General features: G+C 38.3%; 2 protein-coding genes across 4 annotated transcripts in view; both read left to right on the forward strand.

The window, feature by feature from the left end:
- ccdc141 (coiled-coil domain containing 141) overlaps window positions 1-3,945 on the forward strand; it is a 49,137-nt gene extending 45,192 nt beyond the window's left edge. Inside the window, exons 25-26 of one of the 3 annotated variants that reach the window (XM_064327341.1) lie at window positions 546-718; window positions 2,598-3,203. In XM_064327341.1, the coding sequence (XP_064183411.1) occupies window positions 546-718; window positions 2,598-2,635 (211 nt within the window). In that variant the 3' untranslated portion in view covers window positions 2,636-3,203. The other 2 variants (XM_064327342.1, XM_064327340.1) reach the window with 2 other exon arrangements.
- A 16,760-nt stretch (window positions 3,946-20,705) lies between these two features.
- The window catches only part of ttn.2 (titin, tandem duplicate 2), a 202,618-nt gene continuing 199,391 nt past the window's right edge, over window positions 20,706-23,932 (forward strand). The window contains exons 1-3 of the mRNA XM_064327343.1: window positions 20,706-20,926; window positions 22,571-22,674; window positions 23,000-23,203. Coding sequence (XP_064183413.1) covers window positions 22,584-22,674; window positions 23,000-23,203 — 295 coding nt within the window. The 5' untranslated portion in view covers window positions 20,706-20,926; window positions 22,571-22,583. The remainder of the gene's footprint in view (window positions 20,927-22,570; window positions 22,675-22,999; window positions 23,204-23,932) is intronic.

The raw sequence follows: 23,932 nt of genomic DNA on the forward strand, positions 1-23,932 counted from the left end.
ACACAGATTAATCCTTTATACTTATTAAGAATATTTTGCTTATATAAAAATACAGTACACTGCTCAAATCTATTATACTTATCAGGCATTAGTAAGCCCCGAGTGATTTGCTGTTTGTTCTCAGGAAAAGTTAATATTATACAAATACACAAAATATTCTACAAAAACCCTTTATAATTCCAGTAAGAATGAAAAATTGGGAAGATATGCATTTGCATTTCATAATTGGGTAACATTACATTTGAAAATGCATGCAGTTTTCTTGAAATAACTTTCCTTCAAACCCTTTCCTTCAAAATATTGAAACTTGTTTAAACTTACAAATTTATTTAGTTTATCCTTTTTCCCTTTTTACTAACACATTCATGTTGTCTTTTAATAATCAGTGTTTTATTTGATGAATGCATCTTTCCATCAGTACCAAATAGATTGAAATTTTTACTTGTCTTTTACATGTACTTAATATATCTTCCTTAGATACTGAGATCATTTTGTCATTTTGCCTGTTGTGATTGTGTGACGTGAAAATTCACTTTTTGCTTCAGGTACAGGAATGGACAGAAAGTGACCAATGATGAGCGCATAGAACTGTCCCATAAAGAAGGCAAACACGCGTTGTTCATTCAGATGGTCACTGATACTGACGCAGGCCTCTATGTCGTTCAGGCCATAAACTCTAGTGGTTCTCTCTCCTCTAGCGCTGTGCTACAGGTCAAAGGTAACTCCTGCCCTAGTGTTGCACCCACTTTCAAGCTGGACTGGCTCACTTGCTTTGGCACCCTCTGTGTTCTTCTGTGGCTCCTGTACTTACTGGTGTTGTAGTGCAACAGCATAGGCCTCGATCCACTTCCCTTCACCTTCCTTTTGTCTGGACTTGTGTTTGCACAGCGCACCGTTAACAATTACTTTAAGCCTGTAAAAATGTTTGTAATGTTTCTGTTTCACTGCTGAACCAGATCACTGCTTGTTTTACTGAAATTATCACTGTATTATTATTATTATTATTATTATTATTATTATTATTTTAATATTGGCGGGAGGTGTGTGTAAAATTTTAATATTGAAGAGAGGTGTGTTATTTTTAAACCAGAATTTTGCATTTCTCTAGATTATGGCATAATGTTGAATTATGTTGAAGAACTGATCCCTACTGTAGCTTTTTAAAGCTATCTGGCCGTAATACCACTTAACAATATGGGCACCGCATATACTTTGTCTGTACAGTATTTATTTTAATAGGGCATTTCTGCAGAAATTAAGATTTGCAGTCAGCTATGACTGTAATATGACAATGCCAAATACTAACTATGAATAATAAATATAATGTCTTTAAAAGGTATTTCATGTAATATTTGTAACTATTTGAAAATGGTGCATTTGAAGGATATTAGGTACTGAATAATTTTCATTTTACTAATCTCAGGACAAATATATACAGTTTGCTCATAAAAAAAAGTATTTTCACCAAATTTGGTATTTTCATTTTTGCTTTGATGAAGGTCTTATTTCATAAAAGTTGGTTGGCAATGAAATGTCTTCCTTGAACAGTATGATATGAGTGTCTGAAATACCTTCATCTGACTTCTTAATCCCTAATAGTTAAAATTTTGTTTATTGATTCTCATGCTTTATAGGTTATGGTGTATTGTGTGAAATAAATAACATAGTGGAGGGATAAGCAGCAGTTATGTATATGAGCACTTCCTTGCATATTGTCTTTTCCGTTTGAAGTAAGACTTCCTGTTTAATTAACATACTATTTTTATTTTATGTCCACCACTGCTCTGCTGCAGCCCCTTGCCAAGTAGCAGTTTCAGTCAGTGGTAACGTTTCTAGAAATAAATATGGTGACCTATTTAATAACAGCTTACCAGATAATAGTGTATTTTAAGATACTAGTCAGAGCAAAATAGTGCATCCATTGTGTTTATAAACATAATAAATGGGGTGGGACATCCTTGAGTACCCTATGTACTCTTGAGATTCACTTGCTATTTTAAGAAAACCTTAGCTGCTATCCCTTTATTCATACATCTCTTGTGTGTGTTTTACAGCCTATAATTCAGGTGGCCATCTAAGAATTATGCTTGTATAAATTGAGAGTTTACTGATTAAGAAAGGCACATCATGTATTTTGAGGACTGATGAAAAATTATTTAGCTTGTTATGCAGTGCCATGGCCATTTGACCGTATGTTAAAATGGACTGAATGAAAAGATTGGTAAACAACAGGAACATAATGGCTTGTGTTTGGTTTTTCAACTTCTATTTTCACCAATGGCTAATTTACGTGTTATATACTATAGGTGAAGACAATGTTTTGTGTTTTTGTGAAAACAAACTTTATGTTTACCGAAGTAAATGCTATTGGTGTTATTCAATATATTCATAATAATCTAATTATTGTAATATGTGGGTTGTTTCTCACTTAAACATATAAGATATTTTTGGCTGTTTACTTTGCATGTTATACTGACCAGTATATTGTGTGTATCTAACTGCACATGCATACACAAAGACTATACTGCACACTGACATCACCTAATCACACATCCAGATCCAGGATAATGATTTTTTCTTTTTTTTTTCTTTTCAAGGCTCAGCCAGAGTTTTTTGGTTATTAAGATATCCTTAGATACTGCCTCCCATTGGAACACGTAGTACTGCACCAAGCATTTGCAAAATGCAAAGAGCAGTTGATTTATGTGTGTGTTAACCTCAAACGCACGGAATGAACCATAGCATGGTTCAATATATGCATTTGTGTTCATGGTAAACACAATTAATAAGTTTAAATCAGGCTTTATGTTACATTTAAATGATCTTTAAGCCAGAGCAACTATAACTATAAAAAGGTACGCTATGCTGAATAGCCCTCTATAAAGAGCTAACAGAGTAATAATAATAATAATAATAATAATAATAATAATAATAATAATAATAAATAAATAAATGACACACAATACACAACTATAAGAACTTTTATAATACAACATTGATCTATTTTAGGCACTACTCAGGATGAGAGGAGTTGCAGTTTAAGGTTCTAGGGAATCTGATGGGTTTAAAATAGCACCCTGGATATGGATACATTGACGTCTTGCACTTTTATTCATTCACTTAAAATTATATTCATGGTGATATCCACTTGGAAACTGAGCAAATAAAAACAGTAAAATACAAACTGATTATTTTTTCTTTTTTTTGCTGTAGTTGGATGTCAACGCCGCATAAAGTCTTTCTGAGGACACATAAGTCATCAAGGAATTTTGAAAATGATGTAAAATGTTTTATGTGCTCAATACCCAGCATAAAAAATAGTATGAGTCGCAATCACAATTGTGTCACATTGTTCTCTTTGTAAAATGCTCACACAAGAGCCCAGACAATTGGTAAGAAAAGTGTGTACCTGTTGATGGGCCACCTAGCATGAGAAACTTCTGTACAATACTGCAGGTTTACATTTATCCAATAGAATCAAGTTAAGATATTAGTAGCCTGTGTTAAAGTAATTAACTTGTAAACAAACACACGCTTCCATTGCTTGTCCACTTTCAGGTTAGGACACCATTCCAACCAGACTACAGTGAAAGCACATCTCTGCAGCCAGACCTAATTGCAATGAATGTTAGGTGCATAAGTAGAAATGTGGATCTTTATTCTGCTGACTTTCTGAGATATGAAAAATAAATTCATATATTTGATACAATTACAGAGAACAATTTAAACAGAACCCCTTTGATTATCTTTCATTCGTAACAATTACACTGTTAAATCATTTGAATAAATCATTCACATGAAAATGATTGTGTGTTTTTTCCCACTGGAATTCTTTGGTGGTAAATGCAGGTTACAGTAATGTACAATAATCCAAAATTGTATCAATTTCCAGTTTACTCTTTAGGCTTCCACTATGCCACACTGTAATAAAATATACTGATATTACTGGTCTGTGATATTGATGATTTAATTCACGTTTTTTTAAGAGACCAAGTGATATACTGTATAATGCAACATATATTAGTTCATTTACTAATCTACAAATTTAAAATAATGACTCAAGAGGGGAAAAACCCAAGACAGACTTTGGATAACACACCTTTAATACACTCATTCAAATCAACATTCACTGTCACACATTCATGCCACACAGCCAACAAATGTGACAGACAGAAGAGTTTTAAGAAAATTGAAAAGGACAACCCATTGGGTAAGTCCTCCCAGACTTATTTACCAATCACTTTCATTGCAAAAAGCCACTCTGATTTCAGATATAGTTGGCAATTTGTAGAACAAGACCATGCTGCTAAGGCAGAGCCTTTGACAGCTTGATATGCCAGAGGTGCAAAGATCTACAAACTCAATTTCAGAGAGCAGCTGAGTGTTTGGGAAATTTAGAGGCAGATCTTTTCACTATCAGATTTTTAAATTCAGCCTGTGGTGGAATTTTCAAGCAGTTTCATACTGTATATGCTATGTGTTGAGCCTTTCACTGGCATTATAAAGCAGATCACAGCTAAGAGTAGATTTCAGTATATTCCACTGCAGAAGTGCTACAATGATTCCCAGCACAACAGAAATTATGTACAAACCTGATGGTGAGGGTGCACTAAAGGACTTCTGTGAAGGTGAGCTTTATAAGCAACATCCTTAGATTTCTCTAGAAGTTTCAATACCCCTGGTGTTTTAAAATGACTGTGAAACACTCACTCCTTCAGGTTTAAACACATCAATTCACAATACACATGTGGGCTTTTCATTGAAACACCAGTTTCCTATGACACCATTAAGTTAAGTATTCCTCTGGTGAGTAGGGACAACCTTGGCCTGAATGCCGTCTTTGGTTTCACTGAAAGTTGTTTTTAGCTAACCATGTGTCAGATGTACCCAGTACACAGAAGAGAGTGGTGGAAACAGACAAGATTGTCATGTCTCAGTTGAGTATCTCAATAAGATGATTTACTTATTGAGATACTCAACTGAGACACGACAGACATGTAAATGTGTCATTCAAGACTTCAATTAGTTTAATGTTGTAGACAACATTACTCCAGATGTTGTGCAGTGCATATTATAAGGCATAGGGCCTTATGAATTCAAGCTAGTCTTGGTCTTGTTGATGATGAAGGGTACCTGAGTTTAGACACACTGATCTACACACTAACAAGGTCTGACTATATGCCCAGAAAGAGCTATGATGCTAGCAGCAGCCCATATGTGATTCTCAACCAATTTTGATTTGGGACAGAAATCATGCTGGGAATCAACAGAGATTACATTACATTACATTTATTTGGCAGACGCTTTTATCCAAAGTGATGTACAAAAGTGCATTTCATGTTCATGGACAACTACAAAACACAGGTTCAGTAAGATACAATACTTATTTTGTACAGTTCTCTACCCAAGAACACAGTTTAGTTCACACAGTGAACACTATTCTGACCTGACCTCTGCCAAGCCAACTAGGCAGAAGAACAAGCCACAATATTAGGACAAATACAAATTACCAAAAAGTGGGGGCACATGTAACAAGTGTCATGAAAGGGGGGCATTTAAAGTGAGATGATATACAGATTGGTGGTAGTTAGTCCAGGTATAGTCTGAAGAGACCACAACTTCAGACCTTGGCGGAAGATGGGTAGTGAGGGAGAGGTCCGAAGAGGGACAGGGAGTTTGTTCCACCACTGGGGAGCTAGGGTGGAGAAGCTCTGTGACCCCTTAACTCGGGTGGGAGGGGGTACAAGGCGCCCTGCTGCTGCAGAGCGGAGTGGTCGAGCAGGCGTATAGAATTGAACCATGTCCTGCAAGTAGATAGGGGCCATCCTGTTGGCTGCAGTGTAGGCGAGGGTCAGGACTTTGAACCGGATCCTGGCAAGGACCGGTAGCCAGTGGAGTGACCGCAGCAGAGGAGTGATGTAGGAGAATTTGGGAAGGTTGTAGATGGGTTGGGCAGCGGCAATTTGAATCATCTGTAGTGACTGTATGGCACAAGCTGGCAAGCTTGCAAGGAGAGAGTTGCAGTAATCAAGGCGGGAGGTCACCATAGCCTGGACAAGCAGCTGGGTAGAGTACGTAGTCAGGTATGGTCGAATCCTTCTGATGTTGTACAGAAGGAATCTGCAGGACTGCAGGAGATCAACTGCTGCTTTGTCTTTCATGGAATTTATCTGCTCCCCATAAAGTAATCCATCTGCAATCATTTGCCTAAAACATTTTGTGGCATTCCATTTGCCGAAGAGGTGTATTGGTCTTGGCTGTGCCGGCTGGTGCAGAGAGCACACGCACCTGGGTTGCATTAGCTAATCAGCCCAGGTGCTTAAATGTGTGCTGCTCTCCACAGTTTGGGCTGAGACTGGGAGCTCACACTGAGAGCACATTGTTGATTTTCATTTAGTTTCATTTTATTTGTGGAATTGTGTTCGAGGAAAAAAAAAAAAAGAAAGTAATCTTCAACTGGGATGTTGGAGTAGCTGGACCTGGCCGGGAAGGTGGGCCAGCTGCGGGCGGCGCACAGGAAAGTGGTTGCGCTGTTTTACTCTCTTTTGTCTTTGTTATTTTAGCTTGTTGTTTTCGTTTATTGTTTTCGCCCGGAACCCATGAGGGGGAAGTGTGAAGAGGGTTGTTTATTTTATTTCATTTTTGTTTGGGTGTGCTCTCTTTCTTTCCATGCGGCAACAAATGGTGTTCCCCGGCACTGCCGCGTCTCCCTCCCAGGGGTGTCACGCTGGCGTGTGACATTTTGGTGTCAAAACCCGGGAGAGAGCGGTCTCGGCGTGAGCCGAATTAGCCTTCGGCTGAATTCTTGGGGTGGAGGTGTGTGGCATGCGGTCCACTGAAGAGGTGGATTGGTCTCGGTTGCGCCGGAAGGTGAAGAGAGCACACGCACCTTGTGTTAGCTAATCAGCCCAGGTGTTTAAAAGTGTGCTGCACTCCACAGTTCGGGGCCGAGACCAGGAGCTCACACAGAGAGCACGTGTATGATTTTCGTTTCATTTTATTTTTGGAGATTTGTTTGAGAGACAATATTACATTTCTGTACTGCTACTGTTGTGTCTGGTTGGCATTTCCCATTGGCCTGGGAATGGCAACACTACATCAAGTTTATATGCATCCATTTAACAAGCAAAACTGATTTTTGATCTACTACCAATGAGGCACACAAAAATACCAATATTTTGTTAAAGGGCAACATGCAAGTTAATTTTTTTTTACGGATTTACAATTCTGGGCTCATGAAGAGGATGGTTTGAAAAACAATGGTGTACTCCTGTCATTGCCCTGAACTCAGAACTGGAGTTGGTCCCCGGGCGCTGCACTGTGGCTGCCCACTGCTCCTAAGTAATAAATGCAGAGGACACATTTCACTGTATGTACATGTATATGTACGTGACAAATAAAGCCTTCTTTAAAAAAAACAAAAATTAAAAAAATAATACAGGCCATATGGGGCGAAATGAGGTAAACATAAATAAATAAAAAAAGTATTCTAAGCCACGCACCCAGAAAATGTCAATATCGGCAGTGACGTAGCAAAGGTGAGTCCATTCCTTGCCTGACCCTACCAGTAAATCACTTGTTAGTCAATCGGTTTAGCCAGTTACTGTCTTAAAGTTTCCATTTCACAGCTAGCTAGAATGGTGAACCATTGTGTTAGTGCAGGCAGTGCGAACTCTATAGCCTCTCAGGGCACGGAGTTGACCACCACCCCAGAAAAAGTGCGTGGGTGCGGTTTGTGCAGGTGGAGAGAAGAGATTTAACTGGAGCATGTCATGAAAACGCAGTAATCTGCAGTGGGCATTTTAGGAAGGAGGATTATATCCCTGGGGATATGATGGAGTTCAGAATGGGATTTCAAATAAAGAACCGTGTGAGACTGATACATGGTGCAGTCCCATCTGTTCGCTCTGCACCTTCATGGACAATTGCACTGAATCAGCAGCCTCTGCCACGGACGCCGGGGGGAAAATTTCTCGCAGAGCCAACACAAATTCAGCTCGAAGGAAACGTACGTATATGACAAGTTATTGAAACTATCTAGATATCTACCAAATGAGTAATGCTTAGTGAATAATATTTAGTTTGCTGTTAATCCTAGGTAGCTAGCTAAACCGACCGATCGATTAGGCATCTAACTACCGTTAGCCAGAAGTCAAGTTAGCGATTGTGTAACTTTATAATTACAAACGTTTTTGGGATTTGGGACAGTTATTTAGTGCAATGTCATGTCATGAGAGATCATGCGAGCTGTTCATGGACATATGCGCCTATACAAGCCCAGTGTTTGCAGAGCCAGGGCAAGAGTTCGTAAATTCTCTTCCAAGAATTTCAAAGCGCGTAGTTAGCAACTAGTGCTCGCATACGCCGCACAGATGATGATCGGCTGATATATGAGGTCACTTTGACAGGCGGCTCTGGCTAACAGGTCATAGCGGTTGATTCACAAAACCAGCAGCCAACGGATAGTCTCTCTGAAGAGCCCGGGTACATATTTTTGTTACATGTACTGTCCCACACTGAGAGCACATTCTCTCTTATAAGTATTTACTGTTGAGTGAGAGTCTCTATTTGCGTTGTGTACAGCACTCGCGAATGGGCTAATCGCGAATGCAACCGGCAGTAGACTTCATCAAAGAAACGGTACTGGTATTTTCTGTGCTACTTCTTTGGTCAAAATTGTTTTCACAATATTTTCAAAAATACGCCGAATTTTTATAAAAGTAGCCCAAATTTCATCTACCAGCCCAACGTAATAAAAAGGAGCCCAATTGGGCGGAAACCCGCCCAATATGGCAACATTGGCGAATACAGGTCGCGAATGTAGCACTCACTACTTGTGTAGCATGCGCAGGTCACGTAATTCGATTTTGTTACTGACCTTTAATAGTTCCAGAGAAAGTGCTTAGCTTGTGCCTACATATCCAATAAACCAGAATAATTCAAAACAGAGCTAACCCGAGGCTGCGTCTAAAAGCTTACGTTTACCTAGCAACATCCCAGTTAACTAGTAGGAGAGCTGGAAAACGTTAGCTTAGGTAATAAGAAATGACACTAGGCCAACGAACCATGGTTTTCTAATTGGGCTATTTGTACAGATGTGGTCCCTACCAGACAATAATGTCCGGCATGAGTTTAACTGACTGAACAAAAATGACCGTTAATTTGTATTGAACTCACGTGTTAGTTACCCTCTTGTATGTGACATTATTTCGCTAGCTGGCTACAACCAACCACCTGGTAATTATTCAACAGTAAGGTAATTGTGTGAGCACGCTCCTATCATCAGGACCGTTTGCTATAGAACAACTAATATAAGACAGTTAATGCTGTGTTATACTTCTGAGTAGTCTGCATAGTTCCCGCAATTTAAAAAAGTGCTTTATTTTGTATTACTGTATTAGTGCTCAGTACAATTAATTAACTGGGATGTTGCTAGCTAAACAAGCTTTTGAGACGCAGCCTCTACCTGATAACTGTTCGTTTTAGGCACTGCCTGATATGGATTAATTTAGCAAACAATGTTAACCTCTTACTAAAACGGTTTTAGCGCACAGCCCCTAGTGGTCGGCACGTCGGCGTGCCGAGATTACTAAAGAAGTCAAACATTCGGTGCTACTGCAACCAACGTGTGAGATAAAAACAGAAACGCGTTTCGTCCAGAGACTGTAAAAAATAGGTTTCGTCACAGCCCCGCCATTGTCTCTCTGGGCGTTCATTTAACACGCACATTACATTACATTACATTCATTTGGCAGACGCATTTTCATGATCGTAGACAACTGCTGAACACGGGTTCAGTAAGGTACAGTTACTTATTTTGTACAGCTTTTTCTAGCCGAGAACAATGAACACTATCCTGGTCTAACATCTGCAAAGCCAAACTAGGCAGAAGATTAAGCTAGAGTATTAGGACAAATACAATTTACCAAGAAGTGCAGGGATGGGGCAACATGTAACAAGTGACAGGAAAAAGGTTTTTTTTTTTTTTTTTTTTTTTTTAATATATATATACACAGCATGGTGGTGGTTATTCTAGGTATAGTCTGAAGAGATGAGTTTTCAGGCCACGGCGGAAGATGGATAGTGAGGGGGAGGTTCGGAGGGGGACGGGGAGTTCGTTCCACCACTGGGGAGCTAGGGTGGAGAAGCTTTGTGATCCCTTTGGGCGGGTGGGAGGGGTTACAAGACGCCCTGCTGCTGCAGAGCGGAGTGGTCGAGCAGGCACATAGAATTGAGTCATGTCCTGCAAGTAGATGGGGGCTGTCTTGTTGGCGGCAGTGTAGGCAAGGGTCAGGGCTTTGAATCGGACCCCCTCCCTGCAGTCTCATCTAAAAAACACCCCCACCCTTGACATAATGGACAATATTGTCTATCTTGGCATTCATAAAAATATTCTTTCACCACTAAAAAATCGTATTCCGTCATAGCAACAAGATAAACCCGACAATAGCCCTAAGATATGCCTATACAGCAGTGAAAACGCTGCTCACTGAATAACGAAATAAACGAGAAAAGGTTTTTTAAAAATGATACCATGTCATTCTACAGTCAATACCTGGGACTAAATATTGAATAAATATAAAACCTTACTGTTGGTTTTACGTGTAGAGATGTCCCTTTTGAGACTGCGTGGTCATATATTGTCTTGGACAATCCGTTTGGGAAATATACGCGCATCTGTGACGCCTGGGTATCTTCCAAAATAGCTGTGCGTAATACCACACCTGTTGTTTACGGCGTCGTCGCCCTTTTTAGTACAGTCTGGCTTGATTGACAATTCATTTATTCAGTAGGCGAGAGTATAAGCTTTCTAACAGTGTATGACATGTCTAATTCTGCTTTTGGAATAGCGTTTTATAGGTCAGCGTAACAAAAAATATTCTTAGCATCGCATTCACTTACGCATTCACACGTGTTCAAGGATATTTCGTAATTTCAGACAGACAGAAGCGAATGGAACAGTATCATTGATACTGTCTCTGTCTCCATCTACTGAACATACTGGAGATTTCATCATTGCTATGGGTAAACGTCCCTATTAAGCCCACCAAATCCGCTTTTCAGACATTTTTAATGTATACTGCCCCAATTTAAGTGAGAACATTTTAGTTAAAATGAAAGTCTAATCTCTCATTTGAAGTGTCAATAATTCATTTATACCAATTTCTAATGTTTTTATTGTTTAATTTGTCAAAATATGTCAAAAGTCTGGCATGGGCTTAATGGGTACCTAACGTACCCTTTAAGCCCATGGGTGTTCCAAATAAGCCCACTTCATGATTTGTTGATAAATAAATAAATATTTAAAAAATCTTAACAATACAAACTTGTTCTATTCAAATCTGTAATCTCTTAGCTCTCAATAGCTATTTTCATTTTGTCTCCACTCCTATCCTATGGCCTGTGAATGGCATTTGAAATAGGCATGACCAGCCTTTCTGCTGTGTTGTCAACACAGAAAAAGCTAAACTTACAACATGTCTTCTTTGGAATGTAGCCAAAAAACTATTTACGAACAAAATCAAAACTATAGTGGAAATTACTCTTCAATACTTCATCTTTCAATATGTGTTGTCATTTTGTCTGTATCTCTATCCTATGGTGTGCTGTTGGCATTTGAAATTGGCCAAAATTTCTGGTCCGGTCAGCTGGTTGAAAGTGCAGGTGTTTTTATACAGATTTCTGAAGACCGACTGACTGAACGAAAAACAATTTCAGGTTCAATACTAATGTTCTAAGGATAGTAAATAAGTCAATTTCAGGATTTACAATTAAACAATAACTTTTCAAATGTTAATCACATTTAGGATAGTAGTTTGAAAACATTGTAAAAACACATTTTAAAACCACTCAGTTCATTGTGGAGTAACATTAAAACATACAGTTCATTATGAGGAGACATCAGTCATAACATATTGAAGCTCATGTATCATTAGCCTATAACCTAAACAAAATAAACAAGAAAGATGTCAACATTTCTGCAATTTCTACTTTCTCCTAGACTAAACGTAGGCCTATGCTCTTAGAGGTGATTGTATCGTTTTAGTAAGGCTATCATTTGCTCCATGCTCCATCTTAGTAGTGTAACATGACATAGGTTATAGGGTGGTCTAAGCTTTATTTTATTTGTTTGTTTCAATCTTTTGCCCACGTTGTGGTTGTCTTTGTCTTACGTTCATGGCTTTCATCTTGTTTTTGTAGATTTTCAACGACCTCATGATTGCGCAAATAGAATGGTCCAGGTCCCTACAGCCCTGCTTTGCAGAGGATGAACTTGCTTCTATCACGCGTGGGCATGAACTGTAGTTCTTTTGTGTTTTTGTCATCTTAAACTAAAACTCATCTGAAAAGTAAAGATTAATAAATTATTGCTAATGTTAAGATAGAACACAGGCCTATCCAGAATGAATTGACCTATGCAATATCACTGATATTTAAATGTGGGTATTAATTATCTGAATTATGGAGCTGATTCATCAGGTGAGGTCAAAATTAGGGAGGAAAATGGTTCAACGGTCAAAAGGGAGAAAATCCCCATTGAAACACAGTAAAGTGGGCTTAATGGGAACAGGTGGGCTTAAAGGGAACATCAGTGAATTTATGATTAAAAGACAGAATATTTTATTCTACTCACATGACATTAAAAAACTATAAATCTATATATGGTGCACTAACATAATATGAAAAGTATAAATTGATAATGTAGAGAAGTAATTAGCTATACTCATTTACATCCACCTCAGTCAGTGTGATTTTTTTGCTAGAGTCCCCTTTAAGCCCACCAGGTAAAAATGTTGATTAAAAAATAAATAAAGATAAACATACACATTTATTGTCTATTTAACAGTATAATAATATAAACTGCATAAAAAATTTAAACTATACATGCTTATCATGCTTTATGTCATTGCAATGAATCATACTATGTAGCTACTGTATTGATGCAGCATGTGGTCTGTTTGCTAGCGTGCTAAAACTCATATTTTGATTTCAAAAGACACAATATTTCTAATTCAGGTAATATTCTAACATATGTCTCATTCAAAACACTAATCACTTAAATTTTGATAACAAGTGAGTACTTTCCAAAAACAGGAGTAGAAATGTAAAAAAATGTTATTTTCTGAGGGTACCAAAATCACCCAAGTTTTTTTGCAACTTCTTCTGGGATCAGCAGGCACATGCCACACGTGCTTCGATATCTCAATATCGATAAATGTGATTGACTTACAATAAAAAGTGTCATTTACGTAACAAGCAGCTTCATTTGAAAAAACATCACACAGCAAAAAATTATGATGTAGTTTTTTTTTGATTTGACTCAGAAGTTGCAAGTGGGCTTATATGGTACGTGGGCTTAATAGGGACGTTTACCCTAAGTATTACCGCTCAAAATATTTCGGTTATTTTTTGAAATTGAGTATCTTTAAATAGGTTAGTGGTGTTAGGCTATATAATGTGAATATTTCACACTGTAATGTAAGCGTTAGATGGAAGTGTAATAGTTTTTGTGAAGCATACAACAGTGATGACGTCAGAGTTGGAACATTGCCAAAACGTGGTGGACGGTTGAAAATTGTTTTCATGTTGTCTCATCCCCATACAAGTAAACATACGAGAGTACAGAGTATTGGGATGGCAGGTATGCCATCCCACCAAGTTACGCCTTGGCGGGGGCATGCCCCATACCTATACAACACCGAGAGTTTGGCACTTTTCAGGGTTCCCCACAGAAATAACCACAACAGCCACAGACACTCAGCCCTTAAAAACATTAAATTCTGTACATTCTGACCCCATTTCAACAAACAGATTTCATAAACAACTTCACATGTCCACACAATAAAGCCCCAAACTAAGGGGATTTTGCGTTTTCTTCTTCTTCTCCTTCTTCTTCTTCTCCTTCTTCTCCTCCTCCTCCTCCTTCTCATTCTTCTTCTTCTTCTTCCTGCCGCCTATCCCAATAATAACATGTCTCCCCATTGGACATTTTACCAACACCCGCCAAATCTTCACCTACACGACCCAATGAAAAACTTGCATACACACACAAAATACCCGTACCTTTTTACTCTGAAACGTTTTCAGTACAAACAGCTTGTCCGCCTGTGGCCTAGTGGGTAAGGTTACAGTCTTGGGAACACAGGGTCCTAGGTTCAAGCCAGCTAGGAGCGCCTTTCTTTAAAGGAGTACCATGGTGATTCTTACACTTTCTCGGTTTTATGTGCTATTTGCCCAAGAGGCATTGAAGAAACACAATGAGTAAAGTATTAAATATGTCTGTTCTGCATTTTTGGAGAAATATGCGTTTTAAATTTATCGTCCTATTTTCAACCGGTTGAGAAAGTTGTCAACTTGGTGCGTCATGAACACAGTAACCACTCCCCTTTCCACGCCCCGTAAACCAATGGATAACTCCAGAGCCATAGTTTGCGCCGCTGGCTTACAGGCAAGACAATGCAAATATTTGACTAATGTTAGGTTCACTTAAATTAGAGTGCCTTTTAAGGACTATTCGATTATTTCTGGTTATATTAATTTAGCTAGCTAGCTAACGTTAGCTAGCTAGGTAGTTTGCTTTCATAAGGCAATGTCATCGATAACGTTAGCTAGCTAGTTTGCTTTTATGAGGACGTTATAGTTGTGCTTTTATCTTAACTTGGCTAGCTAGATAGCAAAAATTATAATTGGATATAAGTCAACGTCTTTACCTTAGCTATCTATCGGTACTTCATATACTACTAAGCTAGCTAGCTTGTGAAAAGTCTCCCAAAAACAGCATGTATCATGGGGGTAGCTATGGTAACGGGGCAGGGTCTGTCAATCATAGCTAACTGACAGTTCTCATTACCACGCCCAGACGGTTCGGGCGAACTTTTACAGTGGGAAATTTAGGCTTAGAAAAATACGTTTTAAAGTACATTGAAATGACTGAATAATAAAAAAATTTTGTGCTAAGAGACGCTGTCGGAATACTTAGTTGCTTCGCCATGGATGTGTCCTGGCCGCTTGCCGTAAAGGCATTTACTACGTCGTAGCACTTAGATGGCATGTCGTAACACTTAGATGGCCTGGCGTGTATGTAGAGCTGCAGCGCTTCCGCACCGCAACTAAAAAAGGCGTTAGACTATTGTTGTCACAATACCAAATTTTGACTTTGATACCGATACCAGGTTTAGTATCACGATACTCGATACTGAAATGATACTTGAAACTTAAATGATACTGATTCGATCCTTGGTACCTAACGAAGCTGAAATTACCTTAAGAGAACAGAAACATAATGTCCACAAGGGTTGACCTTATTTTCGAATTTCGAGGCTTATTAACAACCTTTAAGTTGAAGCCTGTTCAACATATTAATAAGCATAGGCCTATTGTGTTACAACACTAAACAATAGAAAAATATATTAAATATATTTCAAAAATTAAACAATTGTAAACTAAATAATCTTTAAACAGGTCTTTCACTTTTAAACAGATCTAAAAAACAGCATATTTTAATAACAATACAGCATCTTCCTATAATAAAATATTTACAAATTAGAACACCTATTGCTACTGAAGTGAACTGAGTTCGAAGCTTACGCTGTATCAACGAGTGAGTGCACAAGCGCAACGTCACCTCACTTGGCAACCTTAGTTGCTACTGCCATCTAGCGAAGATTCTGATAAATTACACTTTTCATCCTCTCAATCAGTAATGCGGGAGACACATTTCCCTCGGTTTTACATTTGACACAAAACTACCGAACGTCGGAAAATTGTAATACTGAACCGTTTCTTTTTTTTTTTTAAGTACCGAGAAAGTGCTGAAGTTTCGGAATACCGTGCAATACTACGTCAGACACATGTTCCAATCCATTGCTCAGTTTAGCAGAGAATGCACATTTCAGAGCGCCTCAGAGATAGATGGGATAATAATCCATATTTCATATAGCCTAATAAATACGACATTAAAAAAAACAAAACAAAAAACGAAATGTAAACTCGACATCCCTGCTAGCGTGCGTGCTGCGCGAAGAATACCTTATTATTTATTTAGACATTGGCAGACTACAGCATTTGCGTCTTTTGTTTATATTCAATAGTAATTGCAACGAGAAACTGCAGCTGTAGACACAAGAAAGTTTGTTATATTGTGGTAGCAACGGAATGAAGCGGACTACATATATAGGCTATGTTTACCGTCATTGTTTTATTATACCAGCGTGTTTTCGCGCGTTTGCAGAGAAACTCAATTACTATCAATAAAAATGGTTTAGCTATTTCTCAGCATAATGACGGATGGAGATGGGACGAAAATAATTTTCAACCGTCCACCACGTTTTAGCAACGTTCCAACACTCTCGTCATCACTGTTCCATGGGTCACAAAAACTGTTACACTAACACTTACATTGCAGTGTGAAATATCCACATTATATAATACCACAAACCTATTTAAAGACACTCAATTTCAAAAAGAACGTATATAACGAAAAGAACGTATATAACCGAAATATTTTGAGCAGTAATACTTACATAGCAACATGACATTTTATCTGTGTTTAGTAGTATAGAGACAGAAAATCAGCGACAAAGTACTATCCGCTTCTGTTTTGCATCAGAAAACGATGTCAGATACGTCTATCAGCAAAGAAATGGCTTAGCTATGCCCCGAAGTCCTCAATAATAATAGTACTCTCCAAGAAATTATGAAAATCGTTGACAACGTTTCGTTAGGTGCATCGTCTTTAATGCTATGCCACAGTGAATGCGCAAGTGAATGCGATAAGAAAATATTCCGTTACGCTGAACTATAAAACGCTATTCCAAATTCAAAAGCAGACTCTCACCTACTGAATAAATGAACTGTCAATCAAGCCAAATTGTACTAAAAACGGCGACTACGCCGTAAGCAACAGGAATCACAAACGGATTGTCCAAGACAATATATGACCACTCAGTTGCAAAAGGGACATCTCTACGCGTAAAACCAATGGTAAGATTGTTCATTTATTCAATGTTTAGTCCCAGATATTGACTGTAGAATGAGATGGTATAATTAAAAAAAACTTTGTCTCGTTTATTTCGTTATTCAGTAAGCAGCGTTTTCACTGCTGTATTGGCATATTTTAGGGCAAATGTTGGGTTTATCTTGTTGTTACGGAATATTACATTACATTACATTACAGGCATTTGGCAGACGCTCTTATCCAGAGCGACGTACAACAAAGTATATAACCATAACCAGGAACAAGTGTGTCGAAAAACCTAGAGGGCAGTAGCCTACCGTTCCAAGTGCAGGGAACAACCGCATAGTTCCATTTGGACCCTGTAGGTTAAACTGATTAACACTAACACAAACAAGAACAGCAACAACGCAGTCTATGCAAAAATACAAGCAATAGTTAAGACTAGTTAACCCTCCTGTTATGTTGCGGGTCAAATTGACCCTTTTTAAAGTTTGAAAATCTAGGAAAAATACTTAAAATTATTTTTTCAGTATGAAACTTCTTCTACTGGCCTTAATTAGTGTAATCAACATTCTAAATGAAAATGGTTCATTTCATGTATTTGCAAACCCCCCCTGTATGTTTATATCACCCGGGAACATTTTTGCTGTACCTAAAAAATGAACTGAACAGGAGGGTTAAGTCACCTACGAAACAACTACCTAGTTACAACCCTAAACTTAGTCAATTTAGAGATTAAATTGAGAATACGATTTCTCTCAGCATAATGACGGATTCAAAGACTAAACGAACTCACCCGATATTGTCTTCAAATGAATCCATGCCAAAGAAAAGTAATGATTCATTTAGTAACTAAATATCTAAAAATAACTAAATATCAACTCGCCACCCCTGCTACCTGCGCTCGGAGTACCGTATTATTTATTTAGACATTGGCAGACTACAGCATAAATTGCGTCTTTTGTTTATATTCAATATTAGAAATTGCAGCGAGAAACTGTAGCTGTAGACACAAGATAGTTTGTTATGTTATGGTAGCAATGGAACGAAGCGGACTATACATGTATTGCCATCATTGTTTTATTATACCAGCGTGTTTTCGCACGTTTGCACAGAAACTCAAAACCTACCAATAAAATGGTTTAGCTATTTCTCGCCATAATGACAGATTTAAAGACTGAACGAACTCACCCGATACTGTCTTCAAATGGATCCATGCCAAAGAAAAGTAATTATTCATCCTCTCAAAAAGCTTTTACTAACAAACCTTTAATAGCCTAGCATGCACTCTGGCTGGCACTGTCTTCTATTGCTTCCCCGACGTTCAGACCCTCCCCTCGCTGATAAAAACTAGACCTTACGGTGTCGGATTACTTGCGTCGCCATGGATGTCGCTTGCCGTAAAGAAGTTTACTAGATGTCGTAACGCTTAGATTTGGAGCTCCAGCTCTTCCGCACCCCACCTAATAAAAAGGTCCAAATGGCGGGCAAACCATATGACGGACATAGGTGGTCCCAAAAATAAAGTTGTAGAGCACATTCAGATGCATCGGTCCATGAAGTTTTGTGTTGATCTGACTTACGGTGTGGGAGTTATGACCTTTTAAACAGGACCCTTTTGTTATAGCGCCACCATCTGGCCGACATAGGTGATTTGTAGTGCCTGAGTAGTGGGGGGCCATAGGAACCCACCCACCAAATTTGGTTGGTGTACAACTTATGGTTGCTGAGCCTCAGACATTTTAGCGGAGAAAACTTCCATGCCCCAACGAAAAGGTCAAAATGGCGGGCAAACAATATGGCGGACATAGGTGGGGCCAATGGCAAAGTTGTAGAGCACGTTCAGCTGCACAGGTCGATGAAGTTTTGTGTTGATCTAACGTATGGTGTCGGAGTTATGGCCTTAAACGCATAACCCTTTGTTATAGCGCCACCATCTGGCCGACATAGGTGATTTTTAGTGCCTGAGTAGTGGGAGGCCATAGGAACCCACCTGCCAAATTTGGTTGCTCTAGGACTTATGGTTGCTGAGCCTCAGACACTTTTAGCGGAAAAAAATAAGAATAATAATCCTAACAGATACAATAGGGTTCCACCAGCTTCGCTGCTTGGACCCCTAATAATCACCAGTCAGTCAGATTGTAAAATGTAAAAAGCTTGTAATATCTTGAAGATATAAAATGAGGTGAAATTGTAGCATCAGTTCAGTTCAGTTAGTCTAGAATGGTCTGTCTTGAGGTCTATTAAAAAAAACTGAGGTAATGACAGTAAGGTGCGATAAGCCTCCCATCACCACGGTATGACGATGTCCTTGCAGCCCTAGCATTGATGCTAACAATAATGGTTTTGTTCGGTACACCAAGAGAGATGGTCACGCTGCTTGCACGGACTACTGCTGGCATGCCTCAACTAACATTAGTTGAGAAGAGGTATGTAAGATTCGTGCTTTCCTCTCCTGTCAAAATGATAATCAGTGTTTTGTTCAGTCAGGAACTCCCATGTACTTAATCAAGGGAGAACAAACTGAAGATCAGCCAACAGAAGTGCCTAGTAATCTCAGTCAGTTAGATTTTTTTTTTGAAACCTTGCTTATCCAGGGCTTTGATTTGTATTGGCTGTCAGGACTGATAGTTTGTCTACCCTGTAATGAAGAGATCTTCACTGTCCAATGAAGAGATGAAGCCTCGTCTTACCAAATGGATCAGTGGAAAGAAAAAGTAAATCAAATTGTAAGAGATCATTGGTCAATCTCAATTACAGACCTTACATATCACATTGTTTTTGATATCTCAACAAAAACACATTTTCAATGTACAAAAATGGCATTTTGATCAGATGTTGTTATTGGCAGATGCAGCTAAATGTCCAATGGGGAGAATTATTCATTGTGGGACTGGAGCATTTGTGATGTAATTGGCAGGAAAAAGAAGGAGAAAAACACAAAATAACCCAAGTTTATGGCTTTATTGTGTGGACGTGTGAAGTTGATTGTCAATTCTGTCTGTTTACATGAGGTCTGAAGGTACAGAAATTAATGTTCTTTAGGGCTGAGAGTCTGTGGTCATTGTAGGTAATTTCTGGAGAAAATTAAAAGTGCCAATTCGGGGCTGTGTAGGTATGGGGCATGCTGCTCCACCAAGCTGTAACTTATTTCATTTGAATGACACGTTATTCCTTTCTTGCATTTAAAGTGTTCATTAAGCAACAAGATAGATGTACACTTTTGACAAAGTAATGACATATTTATTTTGATGTATTCTGATTTTATTTGGCAGGTCAGTTATTTATGTAGGAAAAAAAAACAAGCATAAGAACGACTGAAGCATTTGTAGTTGTAACAGTCTATACACTTGCCTCTTTCATAGAAAGGGGTTAGTCCTACATTGAGTGACAGGGACAGCTACTCTCTCCTTTTGGTCATGCATGGGTTAAATGATTCTTTGCCGTAATGACAGTATAATGGAGAATGCCTTGCTGCTGGTGTGAACGATGAAAGCAAGTGTCTTTCATAGCTTAAGGTATAAAGCTGCTTGGTTCAATCCAAGCTGAAAGTGTGGCTATCTAGCTTGAATCAACATTGTCTACACAACTGTAAGTAAATTGAGTGACAGGTGTGAGGTTGCATAAAATGGCTTCTCACTCCCATGATTCCTTTGAGGTGCTGACCAATGGGGAGTGGCAATGCACTGATGATGGTGTTTGGTCATGGGGTATATAAAGTAAAACGACCATGTTAGCACTTCTGAGTAGTTGGAGCATTCCCAGCCTTGCCTCGGGTGTAGGGATTGCAAGGGAAAAGCAAAACTACACGGCTAACACTCTGTGTAGTTTTGTTTTTTTGGTTCTTTTGAGGCTCAGCTGTTCTCACATTTGGATTTTCTGAAATATTTCTGGATAAGGAGATTTTGCCTGAAGATATAAAACTTCTGGGCTTAGTCCCATTGATTCTAGGCATCCTTGTGAATACAAGTAAGTGACTTTTGTTCCATAAATCTGTTGTTCATTGACCAATGTAGCAGTTCACATTCTTTAGAACAAGTTGATATGTATATGTCTTATTAAATCCTGAGAAAGGATGCAGAAAAACATAACATGTAATGTGTGGTAGCAACTAAAAACTTTAAAAGGTTATTATTTTGAATATATTGTTATTATCCTGGAATTATTTTAATTAACTACTTTTGAAATATGGAGCTTTTCCATCTTCAAGGTTAGTATACAGTGGAATGATTTGAGAATAGCCAAGAATAGCTCCTGATAGCATTAGAGTGGTGTCCCAGCTGCACTGTGATGTCTTTTTAAGGGAATCAGCAGTAGGGATATCAGTTGCACCTCCAGCTATGTGCCACATGGTGACTGTCAATCAAGCTTTGGACAGATTATTTTTGGACGCCGCCATTTCTGTCATTTTGCCTGACTCTTCAGATATAGGAAGTTATTTTAAAAAAATGGAGGTAATCTTCACTGAAGCACAGAATTTGTCTATATGAACTTGCAAATTCATCGTGGCTTAAAAGGAGGGGTATAGACATTTTAAGGAACAATGAAATAAAGATGAAATCGTGTGAAATTACTGTCAGTTGTAAATATTCTGAAAACTAATTTTCATTTCTATGATAGTTTGGTAAAATGGCCCTCCATTGTTCAGTTATAAAACCACTATTTTCACAGGGTATGGAAATGTATAGTCTTTAAGATTTAGACTTGGACTTCAAGTTTGTTTCTGATTTTATTTATTTATTTCCATATTTATTCTGGTATTTATTTTGTGCCGTAACATTGTAGTCTTTCACTGAAGAGTGACATTATCTACATCTACCTCCATATACAGTTACGAAGCATGTTGTGATCTACTGCTATTTTGTAATTAATGTTACTGATGGTACCTCTACTATTATTTAGAATGGTGTTTCCTTTTGATCATGTGCAGTGATTTTCACAATATACTGCAAATGAATTTGAAGCTTTCATTTATTGTTATGTACCCAGGTGAAATAAGTGTCATAAACTATATGTAACATTGTCTAAAATGTTATGAAGATTACTATTGGAAAACAAATTAAGACTGCTTTGAGTGGGATGTCATTCAGAATGGAATTTCTTTGTGATCATCTACATTGACCATTTTCACAATGTAATGCAGATTAACTTGAAACATTTTATTTTATTTTATTTATAATGTACCCAAGTGAAAGTAAATGTCATAAAGCTATTGACAAAGAAAATAATTATTTTTGTTTAAAGTAATGGCTGGTGGCACAGGAATATTGACTAAGTACTAAATACTGATTGATGACTCCCAGTTGCTGCTGCTAAGTCTGTGAGGTGTCAGTCACTGCTGGGACTGGGGGGTTTGCCCTGACACTCAGACCCCATGGTGCCACTGGTCTCTCAAGTGTCAGGTTGGAAAGGGCCAGGTGCTTTGGGGCTACACAACCAATTGGACAGTTTCTCTCTTTTCAAAACTGCTAATAATAACCCCTGCATTAAAATGTATACACATCATTTAGAAATGCCCTCTTCAGATATAAAGTAGTCTTGAATCTTGGGAAGTGCACATATTTTAAATATATCAATAATAGTTACTTTGATGTCTTGTATTTCTTTTCCCAGGGTGCCTATCACCATGTCAACACAGGCGCCAACGTTCATACAGCCGCTGCAAAGCGTTGTGGCACTTGAGGGTAGTGCTGCAACGTTTGAGGCTCAAGTTAGTGGTAAGAAGGACATTTTTTGTGTACTCTTACAACATCTCTACAGCGCTGTATCTAATCTCCATGAAAGTACTGAAATAAATTGAACTTGACTACCTAACTTACCTGAATACCTGAACAATGACTACCTAAAATTAGGTAGTCATTGTTCTTTAAATCATGGTTGCCATGATTAACCATTAAGTTTTCGGTTATTGTCACAAAAGCAAGCAAACATGACCCAAATATTTAAAACTATCAGCTCTCAAAATACAATTTTCAGAATCATATTTATTTTATCATCCTCACACTTATATTCCCTAAATGTATGGTTGAATTTTACACACAGGTACTCCAGTTCCTGAGGTGAGCTGGTTTCGTGATGGCCAGGTTCTTTCTGCTGCCGCTCTGCCCGGCTCACAGATCTCGTTCAGCGACGGCCGCGCTGTACTGACGATCTCTGCCGTGACAGCCGCGCACAGTGGAAGATTTTCCGTACGAGCCACCAATGGTGCTGGACAAGCCACTAGCACTGCCGAACTACTTGTTACAGGTGAGAATGTTGTGATTCATCTCTAATGTAAAACTGAAGTGCTTTTTGGAAAAAAGACATTTGCATTGGGCTGTGGGGTGACTCATTTAGCTAAAACACTGTGTAATTCACCTTGTGGCAGGTATTGAATCCTGGCCAACTGTGTTGGGTGACCAAGATCAGGTGGTGAACTGTACTCTTTAAAAGTAGTCGAAGCTGGTGTATTTGCCTGTTTTCACAAAAATTATTGAGAAAATTCCTGCTATGAGCCAGTCCTTGAAATACAAGTTGTGCCCAGATTATGTGTCAAATGTGAAGGGGAATATGTGAATGGAAAATCTAAATTTAATGGTTTAAGTCAATATTTTTTAATATTAGTTTCACTACACTTCCTAAAGATGATTGTTATAAAATGTTCTGGTCCAACAAAAGTGCTTGAAGTACAGATGCTGACCCTGAACTTGATATTGATGATGTTTGATTTTACAAACTTCATAAAACTTGCAAGTTTTGCTTTTGCCACAGTGGAAACTGATATTGTCATAGTTTGCTTAATCCAACACAGAAATATTTTAATGTGTAATTTTGATGTTGGATAATAATGTCATTAAGATACTTCATTTAAAAAATGAAATGGTAAAATTCCACCTGCTTAGACATGGTGGAGAACGTAACTGTGGGACTTTTGAACAACAAGTGTAAATTTTGCCAGTAATAGTAATAGTATTCCATGATTGTAGATCTTTCCAA

This window comes from Anguilla rostrata, chromosome 3 (genome assembly GCF_018555375.3).
Source record: "Anguilla rostrata isolate EN2019 chromosome 3, ASM1855537v3, whole genome shotgun sequence".
Classification (NCBI taxonomy): domain Eukaryota; kingdom Metazoa; phylum Chordata; class Actinopteri; order Anguilliformes; family Anguillidae; genus Anguilla; species Anguilla rostrata.